Below are 21060 nucleotides of genomic sequence, written 5' to 3' on the forward strand. Positions count from 1 at the left end.
CTATCAGAAAGGCTTTAACAAACCCCCTCAACCAGAGCAAGCAAGAAATTCTATGAAAAGTTGCATCACTGTCTGCAAAAAGCATGCTTTTTTTCTTCATAAACGATTTTTTCAGTTGCGTAGGCATGTGGTGACTCCCAGCAGCCGTGGGCAGGCACTTCCATTCCCTCTGTTGTTCAGAGCCTTTATAAGCAGGATCAAAATTGTGACTTCACCGTGTCCGTTTGCCCCTCAGTGGGAGGCAGCCAGGTGTGTAAGAACTGACTCGGTTTCACGTTGCTGCATTGAGAAAAATTTAGAGCGCAACAGGCAGAGACGAAGCCCAAAGAGGCAGAAAGGCTGTATTACATGCTCGCCCACACCACAGAAACGAGGAGGCTGAGCAAATCCAAATTAATTGCTACCCTTGAGGCAACACAACAATTTCTGGAATGGATGACAAAATGGGAATCCAGTACCTTCCCTGAACTCAAAAGTGTTTGGAGCCCCATCCCTGGAGGGGTTCAAGGCCAGGCTGGATGGGGCTTTGAGCAGCCTGCTCTAGTGGAGGTGTCCCTGCCCAGGGCAGGGGGGTTGGAACTACATGATCTTTAAGATCCCTTCCAACTCCAACCATTCTATGATTGTACGAGTCAGGCTTCCACTTAATCAGCAACCACCAACAGGCAAAGTAGCACACACAGAGACTTTCACCAAGGACGAGATTGTTATTCAGGTAGGTTTTCATCCAGAAAGGAGCAAAATTAAATGCACCAATTACAAATTAGTATGAATACATGGAGTTCCTGATATAACAATCACCGGTGAATATATTTAGCTTTGTGATTAAATTTCCAGACTCTATTTGCAAAGACTATGAGAGAAAAGGAAAAAAAAAATATTTTGAAAATAGGCAGAGAGGAATGAAAAGTAGTGAATACAGTGGAGAGAAATTTTCAAAACAATAAAGGAAACAGTTACTAATGATAACACTTCGAAAAAAGATTTAGCACAATTATTAAAAGAAACAGTAAGAACGTTCAGCAAAGAACTGAAACAAAACAAAAGAAGGTTATATTACTCAAGCAGAATTTAGCAAACAATAAATACAATTTCTTCAACCAGCATTCTGCAGGTATAGAAACACACACATATTAGTACAAGATGAATACCAGCAGAATTACTACAGTGTTCCTGCATACATATCTGAGGTTTACTTGGCTAATACTAAGAGGTTAAATTAAAATTTTTTTCATTAAAGGTGAGATTGCCTGCGTTTACCTTCCAGTGTTGGCTACAAAAGGAATTTTGAAAGGAATAGAGTGAAACAGAACAGGTGGAGCACCAGACGGGCTCTGCTCTTCCGTACCTAAAGATACAGCCACTGCTCTTGCCAAGTCTTGAATTTTTAAACTCCCCTTCAATGTTTCTCATTTTTACTACCAACAGCCTGTTTCCCTTTACAGTGTTCACAGAAAAAAAAGGTTTTAGAACTTAATCTACTGATTACTAGGTAAGTGCTGAGCGTGTTAAAATAAAGTAATATATCTTTCTCCTAAAAGAAATTCTAAGAAAAAAAAAAAATCTTAAGTGTGAAGACTTTTCTGGCTTAACAACTGGTTTTGCATTAGCCTTTGAATCATCTCAAGTGAGACCAAGAATTCATTTGTGACTGAAATTCACCGTAACCAGCTTCAGTGGCCAAACTTTGAAAGGCACTTTTCAAATGTTATCTGGTCTCTTCGGTTTTAAAGGGTAAAAATAACACAGACTGAAGAAAATATTAACTTTATCTGAGACTGCAGCTATTTCAAAGTTTAAACTTGCTTAAAGCGGTAAATCATTTGAAGTAAATGCTATAGATCACATACAACCGTCGCTATACAGGTGCAGCTGACGTAGTTAATCCAGAAAGTGTCATGCTAATATATTTTGTCATGAATAAAAGGAACTAAGATAGAAAGCAAGGAAAAGAAACAGCAAAAAAGAAACCCATCATGTTTAGAAGATTTTCAGTATTCTATCAAATATTCCAGTAAACATCATGCAGGACGGAATTTTAAAATATAGAATAAAAAGCAATTTTTGCCTATGGCGTATGTACCAAAGCAGAGGGCACACATGCCACCCATAGTCCATTCAAAACTCAAGCAAATGTGTTTGTTCAGATTCAAGAAAAACATTAACAAGACAAAATCCTTCACTTTGGCTGAGTCAAAACCTGCCAGAATTTCCTCAGCCTCTTACCCAGGAGTTTTGCAATGATGTAAACTGCCTGTCCCCACAAGAAAAACTTTCCATCGCGTCCATTGTTACTGGGAAACCGTTTCTGACTGCCAGGGTTCTTCTTTTCCAGTTCAACAAAATCAGCTGGCACATAGTAATACTTGGGCACAACAGGACACCCTATGGAGTTTTGAAATAAGTACAGTAAGTAAATAAATTCCACTTCCCGTAGCATTTGACTGTAGTCCCCTAATGAAGCTGAAGTGAATTCAAAACAGGAAAAATTATACCCTACCAATAATTTAATCGCACTGAAAGACTGTTGTCACTCATTGTTATCTCTCAAAACCACAATCAGTGCAGGAGACCCCGGGCAATATTAAACTACTTTATTCTTCACCAAACGTTTCCACAGACTCTTTCCCAGAACACGCACATTGTCTGTGTAGCACCTTATTGCACAAAAAGAAAACGTAAATATTTCTTGCCTAAAGCAAAAAGCAGTAGAGATAACAAACCATAATCAAAAGAAATGAAAGCTGCATCAGAGTGAAACACTCGGGGCTTTTTTTCCTGCATTTAACAACAGATCAGTATCAGACAACTTTTTCTTAGCCAGAAGTAGTCAAACATTCAATTAAATGAAAATTATAGTTTTTTGCAAGTATGGAAAAACAAGTTAAAACCGACATCTTAATTTTGAAACATCATGAAACAAAATGGTATAACTTCTTCATCAGAATATAGCATACCTTGTACCTAGAACTATGCTACAGGTATTACTGATCACTGTAGATAAACAGCCTTTATTTCAACACTCTTTAAGTGGACAAGAGTCACGAATTTAGAAACATAATTACAAATGACTGACCTAATTATATGCAATACAAAAGCAAGTTAGTATGCTTTCTGCAAAATTAAATTTCACCTTAATATTGCTTTAATTTTTCATTTATTTGGATAAAGAACAGGTGAAGAACAGAATAAAGTTTCAGTGTCTGGCTGTTTGCTTAGAAAAAAAAAAACCTACTGGCAAGAAACTGAGAAAAGTTGAAAAGTGAGAGTTACTAGAGATGGAATATTCAAATGAGTGAGGTATCAAAACACATCCAGAAACTTTTAAGATGAGAAATTCATGATGACGTTCAGCAAGAGGAACCACAAGATGAATTTAGTATCCATGGAACTTCACATACTCATTAATAACGAGAAAAAAGCACCGATCAGCAAGGTCAGAAAACTTGACACGTAACGAAAACTGGTAGGGAATTGTTTGAATTTCTTGCAGAAACTAGTTCACTTCAACAACTATTCTAACTTTAAAGGACAAGCCAGACTAAAATATTCTGCATCTACTTGTGTAACTATACCCACAGATGTCAAGAACAGGTGACTAAAGATGCTGCATTTTAAAATTGGACTGTCAGTATATTGAAGCTTGTTCTGTTCTCGGGACATTTTTTTCCTCCCACTCAAACTTATGGTCTTTTTCTTTTTTCTTTCAACTGAATTTTGGATGGATGTGCCTGTAGGCCATCAGTAGTCTTGTCTGCAGTTCCACAGACATTCTGGAGTGCACAATTTAAGTAAGAGAACATTTATATTAAAATTAACATATTGCCACTTTCACTGTTCTAAGCTAAAACCAATTTCATATGTATGTAACAAATTATTTTTTAAAATCTTGTGAAGTTAAGTGACAGTGAATGATACAAGTAACTATCGACTGTATCCAGGTGGAACATTGAAACAATGTGAGTGTTGGGAGTTAGTATCTTCCTGCAGAATCAAAGTGAATTTTTATTTTTGTATTAGTATTTTGCCATCAGGAAACTTAGTGATACTATTACTTCTCCTTTGCTCTGACTGCAATATCCATTAATAGGAATGTCACTATTTTAATAAATTCAGATCAGTAAAAAGCCAGGGTTTTAGAAGAATGATTATCAGATAATACCTTCAGATGTATGTTGAAGCAGAGGATCCAGAAGATCCTGATATTCCTTTACTTGTGCAGGATTTCCTCTAAAAACTCCTAAAAATAACCAAACAGTAATTGATTTAATGGAAGAAATAACTCTTCTGCAAGATCAGTGTTCATGGAAGAAGAAGGAAAATCTAGTGTTTTTTTTTTAAATGGGTTAGGACCTACACACTAAATAGTTCATGAAAAGTAAAAGACTAAACTGTAGGTCCTCACTTACCGCTACAGCTATATCTCACAGGGATCATGAACCAGCCACTTTCTTATGAGCTTAAACTGAAATCCACGGCAAGTTCCCTGGGACAGTAAAGCCGTGAACACGGAGAGGCTCAGGAACCAGACACAGACGAGTGGGAAATAACTCCTTCATTAGAGCAGAAGGAAGAAGCAGGGGTTGTGTGCCAGCGTGGAGACAAACAAGCGGGTTCTAAATCTTTAGGACAGAGTTGCAAACTGATCTAGAAGTGAATTGCCCAGTAAGCCCAATAAATAAATATAAAAGGAATTTGGAGTAGTAAATTGAAAAATTCCCCTCCAAAGATCTTTAGATGGAATGTTTACATTGATAAGTTACCTAGGTATTATTTAATGTCTTTTTTAAATTAAAATTAAATTTTAAAATTAAAAATGTTGAAAAAAGAGGTGTTGGGTGCTTGGGGTTTTTTAACCCATGAGACAGAACTCTAAATGAGATATTTAGCATCACTGTCTTATGGTTTACTTTGGCAGGACAGGAACATCATTTTGTATCCTTTCTCTGAGAGCTCATCTCTCCAATACCTTTAAAGAACGGGAACGTAAAGCTGTACTTACCATCAATTATCATGAAAATGAAAAACAGAGGGAATTCACACTCAATGCCATCAAACAGCTGAAAAAAAAGAAAAATTCATCAGACATTTAATCATTTTGATTTAAGGAAATGTATTTGAATATCCCATTGAATAATTTCAAAGCCACAAAAGAAAAACATGAATGCAACAATCATTTTAGTAGATCAGTTTTTCATTTAGCTTACAGCTTCTTAATTCTATGGGACTTTAACTGTGCTTCTATGTATGCTGTGTCTCATTCTCAAGCAGAATATTTACATCATCTGTTTTATTTTCCACAGAGAAACTAATAGGGAGGAAAAAAAAAAAAAAGTAAATTTTCATTTAGATAACCTTTACTGATAAACACTGTGGTCAAAAGCAAAATTGTTTTCCATATACTCAGACTGTAGTCAGCTGTGAAATTAAATAAAATGATAAATAACTTCTTTATTTGTTATGTGAAATCAGCTGTACCCTGTATGTAAATGGAAGCACATTCATTACAAAACAAATCAATGAGTAACTTGCTGACTTAGCAATCTCTCAAAACTGCACACAGCAAATTACAAAATGCATCTCCTTCACTTGAAGCAATTAGGAATCACTGTCCAATTCAAACTGCAAATAGGATTGTGGGGGTCCCTTTTTGTTTCCTTTTCTTTTGGGTTTTTTGGGGGATTGCATTTTGGTTTTCGGTGTTGGGGTTTTTCTTTTGCTTTTGGTGGGGTTTTGTTGTTGGAGGTTTTTTTTTTTTTGGTTGGGGTTTTTTTGTTTATTTGGTTTGATTTTTTTTTTTTTTTTTAAGTACTACCTAAGCATTTCAGACACCAAAGTTTGTCCTTATATAGGCCAGTTATTCCTTTACCTTAATTTCTGCTGGTTTATAATAACGTCGCGTTTTGTCCTCCAGCGCTGTTCTGTACCCATCTCTCAGAAATCTTTTAAACCCATATTTTCCTTTCAATTTTCTAATAATTTTATCTAGCGTTTGATTGAACAAAACCTCATCATCCAAAGCAAATGCAGGATAACTGAGACAGGGCAAAAGAGCCGCATCAGTATTCTGTAGGAGCAGGAGAAATAGCACATTACAAATTTCATTAGATCTCTGGCAATTATTTGATGCACAAACAAAGACTGTTTAACTTACTAAGTGAAATACATATTTGGAACATAATCTTATCTTTATCAAAATCATGGTACTAATATATTAAAATAGTGTACAAAATAAGGCTTCTAAAGATGCATAAGGATAAACTACAAACCCAATATTCAGATGTACGATTTAAAAGAGAACTCATTTGACTCAAAATCTGACCTACTTTACAGTTGACAATCTGCAGGGATAAGTGAATGCATTCTAGAACTTTGCAGTTTTATAAACAAAAAATATCCTCCAGGTTATTCCTGGAGAAACACAAACATTTGGGTATCCTATCCTCTAAAAGAATCACAAACATTTTATAAAGGTGCAAAGCTGAGAAGTAACTATGATTAAATCATTTTTTCTGAAAAGCTTTTTTTCAGGAATATTGTTCAGGTGCTGTAACAAACAAGACTATTTGATTTGCAATTAAGGTGATAAGGGAATAATTTCAGGAAAAAATACGAGTAGCATTTCTCAGGAACCATGTGCAACTATAAAGAATTAAAAAGACAAGAAAAATTACGAAGTACTGAATCAAGACTACAGGTGAGCTTACAGAAACACAAAAATGTAGTTTTAAGTTCTACTTCTTATGTCACTGAATATGCTGAATAACAGAAAGAAATAAAATTTAAAATACCATGTTTTTGTCAACATCATTGATGTGAACCCAAAAAAGGAAAAAAAAAGGATGTGAAGATTGCCTCTATAGCATAAGGAACTTATGAAACCAGCTTCTGTCAGAATATTTCAAGTCTCTACCAAATAATAAACAGCAAAAGAGTTCTAAAAGACTATTAGACTATAAAAAAGTAGCTGACAGTGCCTTTTATTTTAATTCTCCAGTACTACAACTGCGCTATAATTCTTCTACACAATGAGTAAACTATTAATGTTGAAAATTAAGTCTGCTTCATGAACAAAAATGCTATTATACCCCAGAATGAAAAAAAAAAAGCAGTAAAACTATTATCACTCATTTTAAATTACTGATTTTCACAAACCAAATTTACCTTTGATGCTAGTACTGAAATAGATTTCTTTTTTTAATTAATCTATACTTATGTCACTTAGATTTACTCACTGAGGAAGTATTTGTAACAGTAGCTTGTATCAAGAAATTCTCCATATTCAGCAATTTATGAAAAGCCAACCTTAAAGGCTTCTTTTATAGATAGAAGAATGAATTAAAGCTAAAATAAAATGTTTCAAATCTGCATGCACTGAGTGTATAGTGGGAAGTAGGCCAAAAGAAAAACAATTACCAAGACTGCAAATCCTACTTAAGTTACTGCAGATCATTAGTACTTTAAATTTTATTTTTCAATTGTTTAGAAAGATACAAACAGGTTACCATTTTCACTTAAATATTCAGAAAAAAAAGAACACCATCATAATTCCACTTCAGAAAAACAACTACATCACAGTGACATCTAAGAAGCAAAAATTTAATATCTTCCTAGTAAATTCCTAACTTTATTAAGCAGAACATAATGGCCATCATAGAACTAAGAATTATGTTCATATCCATTTATTTTCTCCACACTCTGTTGAGGTGAATTTCATTTAATTACTTACATGAGACCTTGACTCTCGGGGCAGCAATGAACAGAGAGTCTGTCTGTTACGGTTATGGGCATCAAAATCCACAAATATAACAGACCAAGAGCAGCCCTGTAAACAGAACATTAAATTTATTTAAGGAGAAGGGAAGAAAGGTTAGCATCTCCTGATGAAACTGGCTCTTTCTTTTATTTAGGTTACACTGTAATAGTCTGGTAGCTGGTAATTTTAATCCAAAAACGTACCACAATATCAAGTTGAAAACATTTTGAATTTTCAAACGTATTTAAATATAGCCAAAATCAGATGGTTTTATCTCCTAGTGATCATGATTTATATGATTCATTTAAGCTATAAACTCTTCCATTAATTCTTGAAAAACAATGACTGTATTAAGGACAAAGAAAAAAAGTAGTTGTCCCTCCCTGTGACTGCAGGAAATGCTCCATATAGTGATGGTGAATATTTCATTCTCGGTCAGTTAGAACACAAATAATTGGATATTCACCCGAGATACCACTTTAGGAAAGGGCTTCCATAGCAAATAAAAATGACCTGCTTTTCAGCTATTGCAAGGTCAATGTTATCAACATCTACTCCTTAGCAAAGCCCATTTCCTAGTAAAATTCTGTAACTTTACACCATATCTCTCTGTCAGCTTTTTGATACTTTCTGAAAAAGTCAGAAAAATTCAATAGCTGAGATACTGTTTAAACAGAATCAGTAGGCAATTTTTTGGAAACTCAATGCAGTTTGTTAACGAATGGGTATCTTCATGCCTGTTGTCATCGATAATGAACCTCAGTATCACTGTCCCATTGGAAGACACATTCAACACTGAACTCATTCCATTACTGTCATAAATACCATACCATCAATTTTCATAAATTCATCAAATTTCTCCTAAAAAGCAGTTTCGTTGGTATACTGTTCTCTTAGGAAGATTGTTCCAGAACCCACTCTACCTATTAAAAACTTGAATTTCCAACTAAGTTTCTACATAACTAGCTAACTACGCATCTTTCTGTGCCAGTACTAGCATCCATCCATCTGGCTTTCCAAACAATAGAGGATTTTCTTACTTAGTCTTCACACACACTCTAATAGCTATCATGCAAATACTCAGCTTTTCCTTTTCTAGGCTAAACAAATTTTTCCACTGTCCTCATAGAAAATAATCTCTCTGTTCTCCTAATCGTTCTAGCAAGATGTACTGAATAGTGCTGAGATAAGAACGTACACAAATAATCACATTTGCTTTGATGATTTATTATTCTCCTACTTTCTTCTTAATCCAGATTCTGATTATTCACGAATCTCTAAATTCATCTACAAACTCTGAACACAATCTGTCTACACGTGTGAATATGCACTTTCAAAATCTGTGCTTCACTGAAGGATTCTTTGGGGATTACAAAAGCTGACTAATTTGCATTTCCTAAAACCGCAAGCATCTTGTTTTACAAAGGAACTATTTTTCACTTCTCTAAAGACTGTAAAGTTCTGTAGTAAGGACACCTTACAAAGGCTTGACATTTTTTTAAAATATAATTTTTTCCACACACTAATACAGGACATGTAGCTCATACACAAACAATTGATTCTACTATGACTAGGTCAGACTTCAAACGGCATTCATCTCGGCACTAGCAGTCCCATTTTAGTGCATACATGCACGCACTTAATTTATTAGTTCATTAACTCACATTGTCAGCAAACGCATGTCCTCTTATGTAGTTTTTTTGCTGATATGTAATTTTTCCAAAAGGGTATTGTAGCTAAAATGGAATTCTTACATTAGTGGTAAAAATTTTAAGCTATTTATACTCTGTGATACTCTGAAACCAGAAGTTTGGGTTAACCCTATCAAGCCCACAGAAAGAGAAAATAAATTACAGTACTTTTAGTGGTGATGATTCTTAAGTGATTAAGTAAAAACATAAACTGAAATGCAATCAGTTCACACTGCATCCTAAATGTAAAATCAATAAATAAGTAAATAAACCAACCAACCAGGCCCGCTTTTACAGTTCTTCCATACAAACTTCAGCAGAACTTAGGAGAATACAGTGATTTCAGGATCTGGCTACGATCAATGCACAGTTACGGATTATAGCAGAATTCTTATGCCAATGTCATACACATTAACTACTTCATACAGATTTATAACTATTGTTTCAGAGATATACAACACACTGGGAATGAATTTAAGAAATTTAGCATAGGATATAAAGCAAAATAATGGCAAACTAAGTAACTTATTTATCTCTTATACTGGAAATTCTCTTCTCAATGTGTATATAAATCTTTTACTGAGGGAACGTTAGGATTACAGCTTGACTGTATTTTTATGGTTATTACTCCCACATTTTATGAAATACTTCTGGTATGATGGAAATTAAAATGAACAGCATTTAAAAACCATGAATGAAATCCTTTTAACATTAAAGCATGTCAAATTCAGATTAAACAAAAAGACAATTTATTCAACTTATAATTGTTCTTTATTGTATCTGGCACCTAGAAAGTATAGCAAAGGATGCATTAAAATTATTTTAATATTAGTTAAGCAGTGCTTTGATACGGAACAAAAGTAGTATGATTTCTTACAGATATATATGCTAATTTGGGAATGGAGGGAAGGAACAATTTAATGTGAATATCAACAATAAGTGACCTTTATTTTATCTTCTCTGAGCGCACCCATGAACACCCAGGGAAACCGCCCTATCATGATATACTCAAAGATATATCACACACATGCACATGTGTGAGCACAGCCACAATCCTACATATTTGTATTTATTAGTCTCTTCCAGCATCCCCAGTGTGAGTGGAAAAATCTGCATGGAAAGGCTGAGCAGGCTGCTGTGCGCAGCACTGATTTATGCAGGTTGCAGGAGTGGGGTTGCAGGTGCAAACAAGTTCCTCTTGAGGGGCTCAGCAGGATTTCTCAAAGCTATTGGAACCCAGCTGGAGCTCAGCACAAAGGCAAACTCTGCCGCAGACTGAAGGTCAAAATGGTTTCTCTTTATGCTAAGTATCTTGGAAATAAACTCTCGAAGCATTTAAAACTGGTTTTGCTTCAGCAATTTATTCATCCATTTCAGAATTTAGTTTGAAAAGAATCATTTGAAAAAAAAAAAAACCAACCCAGCAGACTCATTTACGGGTGCTTGAGGCTGTTGGGAAGGTAAAGATTGTAGATAAACAATTTTTTCTGAAATACTGCCAATGTGTGTATAATGTCTGATCATTATTTAAGGTCCTTACTAGCTCCTAGTTCTTGACACATAGTATCAGCTTTTAAAATGTACATAAAGTAAACCCAAACTAGACCAAATGGCTAAATCTTTTTGAAACAGTGTATTTGTGTACATATAAAGAGCACATTCATACTTCACTCATCAGCAAACCTCCATCAATAACTCCTGAGGAGTGGATTCTCAACAGGACAAGCCATTGTACTACAGCGCTAGCACAAATACAGAGATGCAAAAAACCAGCCAAACAAACAAACACCAAAAAACCTCACCACGAAGAGATATCCACAAAAATTGGAATGGATGCCTAAGTCTGCAGAGTCAGCTTAGGAAGATCTCCCGCTTTATGCCATAAGACAAAGAAGGGTCTAATTATAGTAAGTGGTATAGCTTTCCATCAATAGATAAGATTGTAGAACATACTACTTTTGTTCTGTATCAAACAAATTCTAACTTATATTTTTCATCACAGGCATCTGAATACCTCTAAGAAGTTTTAGTTTAATGGTTGTTTTTTATATGAATAAATTATAAGGAAGAACTTTTTGCCTAACAATGCTAATAATTATTGTATATGACTGTTCTGATCCATATCTTCCATTTTACCAATAGAAAAATGGAGACACAAATAACTAAGGATGTTTTAATAAATCAAGCAGTACAGAAAGGAACTTGGAACTTAATTTGGACTGTCTCCCAGCCACACTTTGACAGTTGACCTAGCTTATGCTCATTAGCTCACACAAAGAGCACCTGAGAATTCCCCTTATTCACCATTAACCATTTGTATCTTCTCTCCTTTGTACTATTTTCTTTACGGCAAACCACTGCATTTAACCAAGTTTCTTAAAGTTGAATATTTGAAACAGACAAGTATCACAATATGAAACTCCATCTGATCCATCTGATCAGAACTCCATCTGATTTACAAGACAAACAGGAGAGCACAGGGATTACAGAAAGAGAAGAAAAATCCCATCTTGAAGCCAGCAAATATATATAGAAACTTTACTCAAAAAATACACAAACAGTACTTCAAGTCAAGGTCACAATTACTAAATTATTAAAACTCAAAAGGCTGACTTGCCTAACTGCAGAAAAAAATATGTAAGCATAAAAATAAGCTATGCAGGTAAATGTGTGTCCTCTTTGAAAGCTTTGAGTGTTACTCAGCCCTAAGAAGAGGTAAAGCACATTTCATCAGTGAATGTTTATTTTGCATGAAATACAGACATTTAGGCACGTGTGCAAGGTCCATCAGTTACAAATCAAAAAGGATGGGATTCCAGGAAAACAGTGCAATAGGGAAGGCTTTACCCACTGTCCTGAGCTCACCCACTGGTGACCCACCTGTCCTCCCTTCCACACAATTCACAGACAAAACTCACCAGCAACTTTTATAACTATTTCTACACACACTTGATGCCATCCAGCTTTCTTTTCAGCTGCACTCCTACCCTTCATTTCCATTCATTAACAACACCGGTAGCTTGACAACAACATATCTCTTCCATTTGTAAATTTTCTAGATCATTAATTTGAAAGAGTATTCTTTGATTTTAGCTATAGACTACTGTAGGTGTAACACCTAAAAAAAGCTGTACATTGAAGAGGAATAAAAGCCAAAGATAAAAATCTAAGCAGAGACTTGCTTGCTTCATTGATCTAAGCCATACGAAAGGATGGCAAAAGACTTTACCACTATGCAACAAATTGAAATTAAAAGCCAATAAAACAGTGGGATTATGTACAAGTAGCTTGTTGAAAGTCTTCATCAAAAGACACACGAAGGAACAAAACAGAAGTAAGGTAAGACTTGTAGGTAGAAGTATATTGTGTTATGACCAGCAGATGAAATTCTGTATGAAAAACCTTTTTGGCAACCAAGTCCTTTTTCAGAATAGGCAGCAATCATTTTAGATTATTTTGTTATTTTTTTTTAGAAAAAAGTAATTCTTGACAGTAAGGGCACTAATGATTTTATCAGGCGAATTCTGTACCTGAAAGAGGAGCAATCAGTTGGCAAACTGCCATTTTTTAAAGCTGCAATCAAACTGTGCTAAATATTTCTAAATATCCTCTGATCCATAGTGTAAATCATTACTGCTAAAAAAAAAAAAAAAAAAAAAAGAGAGAGAAAACAAACATTTTTATTACCTGATTTCCAAAGAGATTGAAACCATTAATTGCTTCTAAAGCTGCTTTTGCCAGTCCCACGGAGCTGAGGAGAAAACAAAACAACAACAAAAACACCCAGAGATATCAGAATTCAAGCCCAGACCAAAATTTAACATGTTTGACAGCTTTCAGAGCTATGATCTTTTCTTAATTTGAATTTTGTGCTTAACCTTTATGTAAACAAAATGATGAAGCAGCAAGTTTGGAGTTGTTTGGTGGTGGGTTGTTTTGGGGTTTTTTTTTGGAAAATACTTTTCAGCATTTTTATTTGTCTTCAAATGTCAGAGACCATCTGGCAAAAGCACTTCTGCTCTCACCTTGCTATTAGACATCTGGCATTATGGATTTCAAGGTCTTGCTAATAGTCTATTAACAAAGGATTCACTTCAGCACAATTTTTCAACCCAGCTCTCCAGGATTAAACTTTGAAAGACCAATCCTGACTAGCTTTTCACATAGTAAAAGAACTCATAGATCTGAATTCAGAAATAGAGGTTTTTCTGATATCAACCATATAGCGAAACATCTTGTATTTCACATACTCCATGACTAGTATCCATCACAAAGAAAACAAGACCCAGAAATACTACCAACAAGCTTTTAAGTTCATGTTTAAAGACATTAAGCACTAGTCATATCTACTAAAATCATAGTAATGATAACATATGTATATTATCAATATAATGATATATATGATAATTTTAAAATCAAATTATATACTGAAATATAATTTATTACTGGTTATGAAAATGATACAGTACATATAAAAATATACACACAAAGACTTTTGCAAGGCTTTTTCATTAAAAGAACTTTAGTCTTTGACTTTCCTTGTGAGTATTTAAAAAAAAAAAAATAAAGGGGAAGCAACATTCCTTCTCAATGCACACACACTTTTGACGATTTTTGTTTTTTAAAGAAAAGCTCAAGATAAGCCAATAGAACTCTCCATGCATTTGACAGGTTTATATGAAATTTGAAATATGACAGAGGGCAGAGTTTTGAAATACTGTTTTAAAGAATTACATAATTATAGCTAGGCCAACTTCACATGCATCCATTCAACTACAATAATGATCTAAAGCATTAACATACACATAAAATGCTAAATTTTTGCACAGTTTCCAAAATTCTAGATGTTAAGGTCACAGGGCATCGAAAAGTAAAATATTAAATGAGCTGGTTCCCAACAGTGCTAGAATTTAAAAACGTAACGTACAATGCTACCAGACTTCTGATAGTTCTACTATCGAATAGAAGCATCCAATGCAGGGAAAGGGCTTTGCGCTGCTTACTAAGTGGTGACACAAAAGTGTAGGAACTAGAAAGACTACCGAAGTCTAGGTAATAAAACAATCACCTTTTACAGTCTCTTCGACGATCTGGTAAAACATATTAAGAGCATCCAGTAAAACGAAGCCCAGCGCATTTCTCCCAATTTATTCATAAAACTAAAACTGTGAATTATGCCTTTGTCTCCAAGGCACTACACTGCCTCTCACCAACGCGTCGCTATCTGTCTCTGCTTCATTTCTATATGAGCGACAACAGTGATTTATTGCCTTCACCGACACCCCACGTGCTATCCCTAAATGACTGCCCTGGTTTTGAAGCTCCTCCTTCAGAATCAAGTTTCATCTTTCTCCCTAACTGCCCAATCCTTTAGGTAGCAGCTCGTCTTCCCAACTAGATTAGAACTAACTTCAAATATTTTTAGTCAAAATAAGACAATAAATGAGACAATAGAAAAGGAAGACAGAAGACTAACAGGAAAGTATAGATGTCTACCTTGTTATCCTTAAAAGTTAACAAATCTGAAGACATAGGGCAAAAGGTTGAAAAAGGAAAAAGCAGAATGAATCAGGCTGACATGACAAAAGATTCAGAGTTAAAAAAAGACCGCAAGGGTAAACAAAAGTGACAGAACATAGTACGAGGACATAGATCAACACGGCAGGAAGAAAGCCTCCAACCTTAGCAAGATAAAAGTCATTGGAAAGAAGAACTGAAAGGTCCATCTTTCCATAAAGCCTTTCCCTGTAAGGGAGAGGAAGTTGTTGACACTCTCCTCAGCTCACAACCATTTAGATACAGCTACTGTGCTTTTTCCAATTGGGTAAAATACACAAATTTGGAGAAAAAAAACCCAAGCGCACACACACATTAAACAAAAAATGAACTCTCAAACATCTGCAGTACTATATATGGATGCTAGAAAAGTCGGACTTTTAAGAACTGGGAAAGTCTGGGAAAAACAGAATATACTAAATAATTTAACAGTTTATTTATTAGCACAGTAATTCCTTGAAATACTCTCTTTAAAAAAAAAAAAAAAAAAAAAGGACAAAAAAGGAGTTAAAAGCTTATATCCTTTTTTCTCTAAAACTGATTATCCACTCGGCCAACCAGACTTTTCTTGCCATCTTTTACTTGGGATAAAAATTACACAGTACTACCAAACAAGAACTGGGAAAAAAAAAATAGTTTGTCAGAGGATCCATGTGCCCAGATAAATGAGAATAACGTTGGCACAGTGACAGTCATGACTGTGAAAAACTAAAGCATCCTTAAAAGCCTGAGGGCTACACTCCACTTGCAGGGAAAATAATAAAATTAGCAACAGTTAGAAATATGTACTTTCTAAACATGACAGCCTAGATATTTTGTCTATAAAAATAATTAATGAAGCAACACTGAGTTATAAAAAATATTCAGGGAATAATCACTAACAATCCCCAAACTTCTGTGTAAGAGGAGTTGTGATAGTATTGATAAACTGCACTTTCCAGCCAAAAAACAGCAACCAAACTATCGGAAAACTGCAAACAGGGACTGTGCTTTAACTTTAATTCTTCTATACTCTGTGCAGCATTTTGGGATCAGAGCAAACTTTTTACCTTACTGTAAATAAACTGGTTCGTACTATTTATTCATACAAAATTCCAAATGTTTAGTAACTTTTAAAGATGGGAGTTAATTATGATTGCACAGAAAATAACGAAAAAAATGCAGTGCAGGGTTATAGAATTTGTTTACTTAAAGTACTGTTTTACCTGGGTTGGTTTTAATATTAGAAGTATTTTAGACACTGATTTCAGACTCTATCATTCTTTTTAACTATTACCAACAGGTTTACAAACCTCCATCCCTCTTTCTGAAACATTGCCAGAAATACTACTCATGGGATTTAATTCTAATTGGTTCAACAAGAGAAAGCTGATTAGGTTAACTAACTTCTGCTCTGAGCAGCTGCCATCAAACAGTGGTGAAATCCCTCAGTTTGGGTATCTTCTGCTGATGAAAGCTTCTGGTACTGCAGAATGTGATGAAGGAATAAACTGAGCTCAGAACTGTTTTGAATAGAATTATTTTTCTGGCTTTGTTTCAAATACCTAAACAAAAACGTAATTATTCTAACAATCACTCTATTTTAATTATCACCTAGCAATTGATCAAAAAAATTAGTGTGATGACTGAGAACAGAACTTTTCACAGGAGTTAAGTATTATTATCAAACTGTGCACGTAAAAAATGAAAATCGGAGAAATCCCACACACTGAAATCTGTATCACTTGTTAAAATCTTATATTCTTATTCTCCCTTCCAACTAACACTTCTAATAACCAACAATCAGATAATTTCAGAGTGGGGAAAAAGTTACTAACAAAAGGTGAAGTTGTTCAACAGCAACAATTGCTGGTATTCAGATAATGTAAAACTACTCACCCTATCTACAAAATAGGATGATACTGCTTGAAAAAATTTGAAAACAAATATGGATTCCTTCCTTGAAATAATTTCTATTTTACATTCTCAGTCATTATGCCACAGTCAGAATACTTACTGTAATTGATCAGTAATTCTTCTACCTCTAGTTATTCAAAGCCCCTGGATACTTCAGTGCTCTCACAAATATTACTTGCAAATGAAAATATGAATGTCTCAACATTAAAATACTCCTTTCTTTCCCCCATCATGTAATATTTCTTCACATTACAATGGTATATCAAGCATTCCCTTCCCCACACACACAAGTACTACTTAGATTACTAGAAGTAACTAACAGGAGCAAGTTACTTTAAAAAAATAAAAGTCTGAGAGCAGCTGTAGTATCCAGTATGTCTTCAAAAGTCTGAACAATCACCCAACACAACACACTTCAGAACTACGATCACACTTCAGACACTTGTTTCATTAATGCCTTCCTGTCGGCCAAATAACAAAAGCGGTTTTATAATAAACATTGGGTTCATGTCTTTCTACAGAAAATACATTCTTCACGGTCTACAATTTAGTAATGGAAAAAAATGGACTGTTTTAAACGGACTTTTTTTAACAGTATGAATTAAAAGTATAATGTATTTTAATAAATATGTTCCTTCCTCCACTCAGCAACTTGCTATGAACACGCTGAATTAACCTGCCGGACTCTATTCCCAGAGAAAAAGATGCTTACCTGGAGATGGCCCCTAAACAAAACCTAACCCAAACCCTCTTTAAATACGCCTCTGAAAATTTCACAGGCTCATAAAGTAATTGGTTGGAAGGGACATATGGAACTCGTCTAGTCCAACATGAAATCTCACTTGTAGCCAGACAGACATGATAACCAAGACTTATTCAAGTAAACCATAGCCTCATCCAGACAAGTCTTGAAAATCTCCAGGGATGGAGATTCTGTAAACTTCTTGTGAGTATTCTGCTCTGGTGCTTCACTGCACTTCCAGTGAAAAGGTTTCTTCTTAATGTCCATACTGGACTACCACAGATGCAAACTGTAGACCTACTGTAGCTGACACTGTCACAGATGATCAAGAGCAAGCTTGCAATCATAATACTATGGGTAACATTTGACCTTGATGCACATTTGGGGCAGGGGAAGCTGGGACTAACCTAGAGAAATTATACTTCCAGCTTGCTAAAAGAGCATTTGTAAATTCACTTAAACATTGAAGAGGGGAGATTTAGATTAGATATTAGGAGGAAATTCTTTACTGTGAGGGTGGTGAAGCACTGGAACAGGTTGCCCAGGGAAGTTGTGGATGCCCCATCCCTGAAAGTGTTTAAGGCCAGGCTGGATGGGGCTTTGAGCAGCCTGCTCTAGTGGAGGTGTCCCTGCCCATGGCAGGGGGGTTGGAACTCGATGATCTTTAAGGTCCCTTCCAACTCTAACCATTCTATGATTCTATGATTCTATGATCACTCAGAATTCCCAGCAACTTTTAATTGTTAGATTTACCCACTTAGTAAAATACTTAAGGGCAAACACTAAAATTTGCATATTCTTAGCAACTGCTAATCAAAACACACCTTAAAATATACACATCCTTAATTCCTTAATCCTCTTCCCATTCAGTTTCTTGCCTCCATGCACCAAGTACCATGCAGTTCAATTGGGACATCGAACACCACAAGGGATGTTAGAAACAAAAAATAAACAACCAAAAAAACCAAACCTACAACAATAACAATAATTTCATCACTAGACAAAACAAAATGGAACACCACTATAGCAATATAATACCTACACTACAGAGAAGAGCAAGATCGAGGCCCTACAGTCTTAGATTTGGAATATGAAGATACAGCACTTCGGCAACTTCATTATTCTTGCTGTACATATGGGAGATGTCAAAAATATTTTGCAGAGGTACCGAGCAGATGCCTGGAGAACAGCTTGATCAAATGGTTACAGGACAAATTAATTTTTCAGAAGTTCAGCCGTATGAGAAAGGGATCGCACTATAATAAAAGCCGTTACAAATCTTGCCTTTGAGCCAGTAAAAGGCATCAATTTGCATACATCAGTGAAGACCTGGTCCACAGAGTGTTTCACTATTTATCATGTATTAGAAGCATACGAAGACAGAGTACCAAGACTGTGTAAAGACTTAAAATATCTACATCTTCTACCATGGGCCATAATTTCCAGTTATATTCATGTACTTCATATTATATAATATCTTCTTTAAAGAGAAAGCCTCTTTCAATAAAAGACCTAATTCTGAAAGCAAACACACACTGTATGTAGTGTGTTTACAGTGTGAGTTTTAAGGGCCAGGAGTACAGCATACTGCATACTCAAACTTAAGTGACTGTTTTGGAGCCCATAATCACTGAAGACATACATACATCATTCATGTATGTAGCCCCGATTGATTATAATTGCTTCTTGAATTTTTTTTAGATTTTTTTTTTTTTTTAAGAACTCTCTAAGGTAGATATGCTAAAATAGGAACATAACAAAGTATAGAGAATATTTTAGTGTACCCAGGGCTTTTCTCAATAATATCTAAATACTTCTTTTGATGCGTGTTCCTCTTCCATTTTTTCTGATATATGAGAACAAGGGAAATCGTCTACCGGCTTCCTACAGTGAAGCAGAGTATCAACATGCACACAAGGAAAGAAAAATAGGGGCAATACCTGTTTCTGATGGCCAAAGTCTACTTCTTAAATTAGGACCAAGCTCTGTACTTCCTTTTGTGCCAGCTCAATGATCTGTTAGATTGGCTCAGTCCATCTCATAAAACTTCACCCTTAGAAAAACCAACCTATAAATGTCAGTCTAGATTAAGCCAAGACAACATGCCCATTTCCATCTGGTTAAAAGATGTTCAGTTTTCCCTGGAGGAAATTCAGATACTGAATACCCAGAATGCTGCAAAGAACAGGAGACACTTCAGTGCTCCTTTTGCGAACTGGTAACAAGGTGAAATGTGGAAGGAAGTATATGATTCTTTAAGTGAATGCTCACATAGTCTGGCATTTGACAATTTTACAGACACAGGAGGAAGAAAAAAACCCAAACTACTAAAGCAAATTATATAATAACACTTGGAGTTTTCCGTTCTCATATTGGTACTAAAGCTCTACAAAAGCCCTGAAGAAACACACCTAAATGAATTGTTTTGTGGCAACGGCACGTAATTATATCTATAGGTTAAAATACACGTCTGTATTTGAAGTAAGAAAAACTACCTCATTCTGAAATGAGAACACAGATTCATTTGGCAACATCAAAGACTGGAAGAAACCCATGTATTATTCGCAAGCCCATGATATTTATCAGTATCGACGATATTTTTAAAATCCTACAATATCCAAGCTGTAGCCATTTTTATGATTAATAAAATCTCAGAAGTCAAAAAGTGAAGAAAACAATAGTAATGCTAGAAAAAGCAAGTTGTCAGATGACAGATTTGATGGTTCGAGACAGACAGCACGGGAGCAATTCCACTGAAGTGAACCAGACCGCTCTAATATTAAAATGTTAAGAACATTCCTCACTGTCTCATGGGACAGTAGCATCTGAAAAACCTGGAAAAGAACCTGTGCACTAGGCTATCCCTCCACAGTCTCCAGCATCTTCCTCCCAGCATGGTGGAGATGAGAAAATCCAGACTCGTCATTTAACACCTTCTTAAATCAGGATATTCCTAAACTTATTAGTGAATCCAATCTGCTGCACATGCCTCAAGAGTCTGAACTGTTCTAAACACAATTTTTGGAATTACATGCATGCAGCTGCACATAATTATTGGAATTTGAATACTCAAATAGCTAAGCATCTATGTGGTTATTTCAGCATGCGTATGATGATGAAATTATGCTTCACATTTTCCCAAAATACATCCCTCGGTCTTTAGAGAACCTTAATCTAGTTCAAACAGTATTTTAATGCACTATTATTTTTAAGTCACCCCATGAATTCTTTTTATTCATATCACATTTACTTGCTTTGACTGAAAGAGCTACATTCGCTCACCCACCTCGAATGCAGCTCTGGACTGCCATTGTTGTATTTACTCCCTCTTTCCCAGACACCAAAATCCGGTACACGATATGCTCTTTCCACGCAAAACACAAGATTTTGAATGAAAGACACCTATAGGGAAAACAGAA

The 21060-nt window shown here is 35.3% G+C and overlaps 1 protein-coding gene across 4 annotated transcripts in view; it reads right to left on the reverse strand.

Annotated features, from left to right (window-relative positions):
- Positions 1-21060, reverse strand: part of PHKB (phosphorylase kinase regulatory subunit beta) — a 79546-nt gene that overhangs the window by 35295 nt on the left and 23191 nt on the right. For all 4 annotated transcript variants that reach the window (XM_074158164.1, XM_074158165.1, XM_074158167.1 and 1 more), the window contains 7 exons: positions 20928-21043; positions 13135-13198; positions 7730-7825; positions 5870-6067; positions 5003-5060; positions 4163-4240; positions 2227-2385 (listed from right to left, as the gene is read on the reverse strand). In XM_074158164.1, coding sequence (XP_074014265.1) covers positions 2227-2385; positions 4163-4240; positions 5003-5060; positions 5870-6067; positions 7730-7825; positions 13135-13198; positions 20928-21043 — 769 coding nt within the window. The remainder of the gene's footprint in view (positions 1-2226; positions 2386-4162; positions 4241-5002; positions 5061-5869; positions 6068-7729; positions 7826-13134; positions 13199-20927; positions 21044-21060) is intronic.

This window comes from Numenius arquata, chromosome 13, assembly GCF_964106895.1.
Source record: "Numenius arquata chromosome 13, bNumArq3.hap1.1, whole genome shotgun sequence".
Taxonomy (NCBI): domain Eukaryota; kingdom Metazoa; phylum Chordata; class Aves; order Charadriiformes; family Scolopacidae; genus Numenius; species Numenius arquata.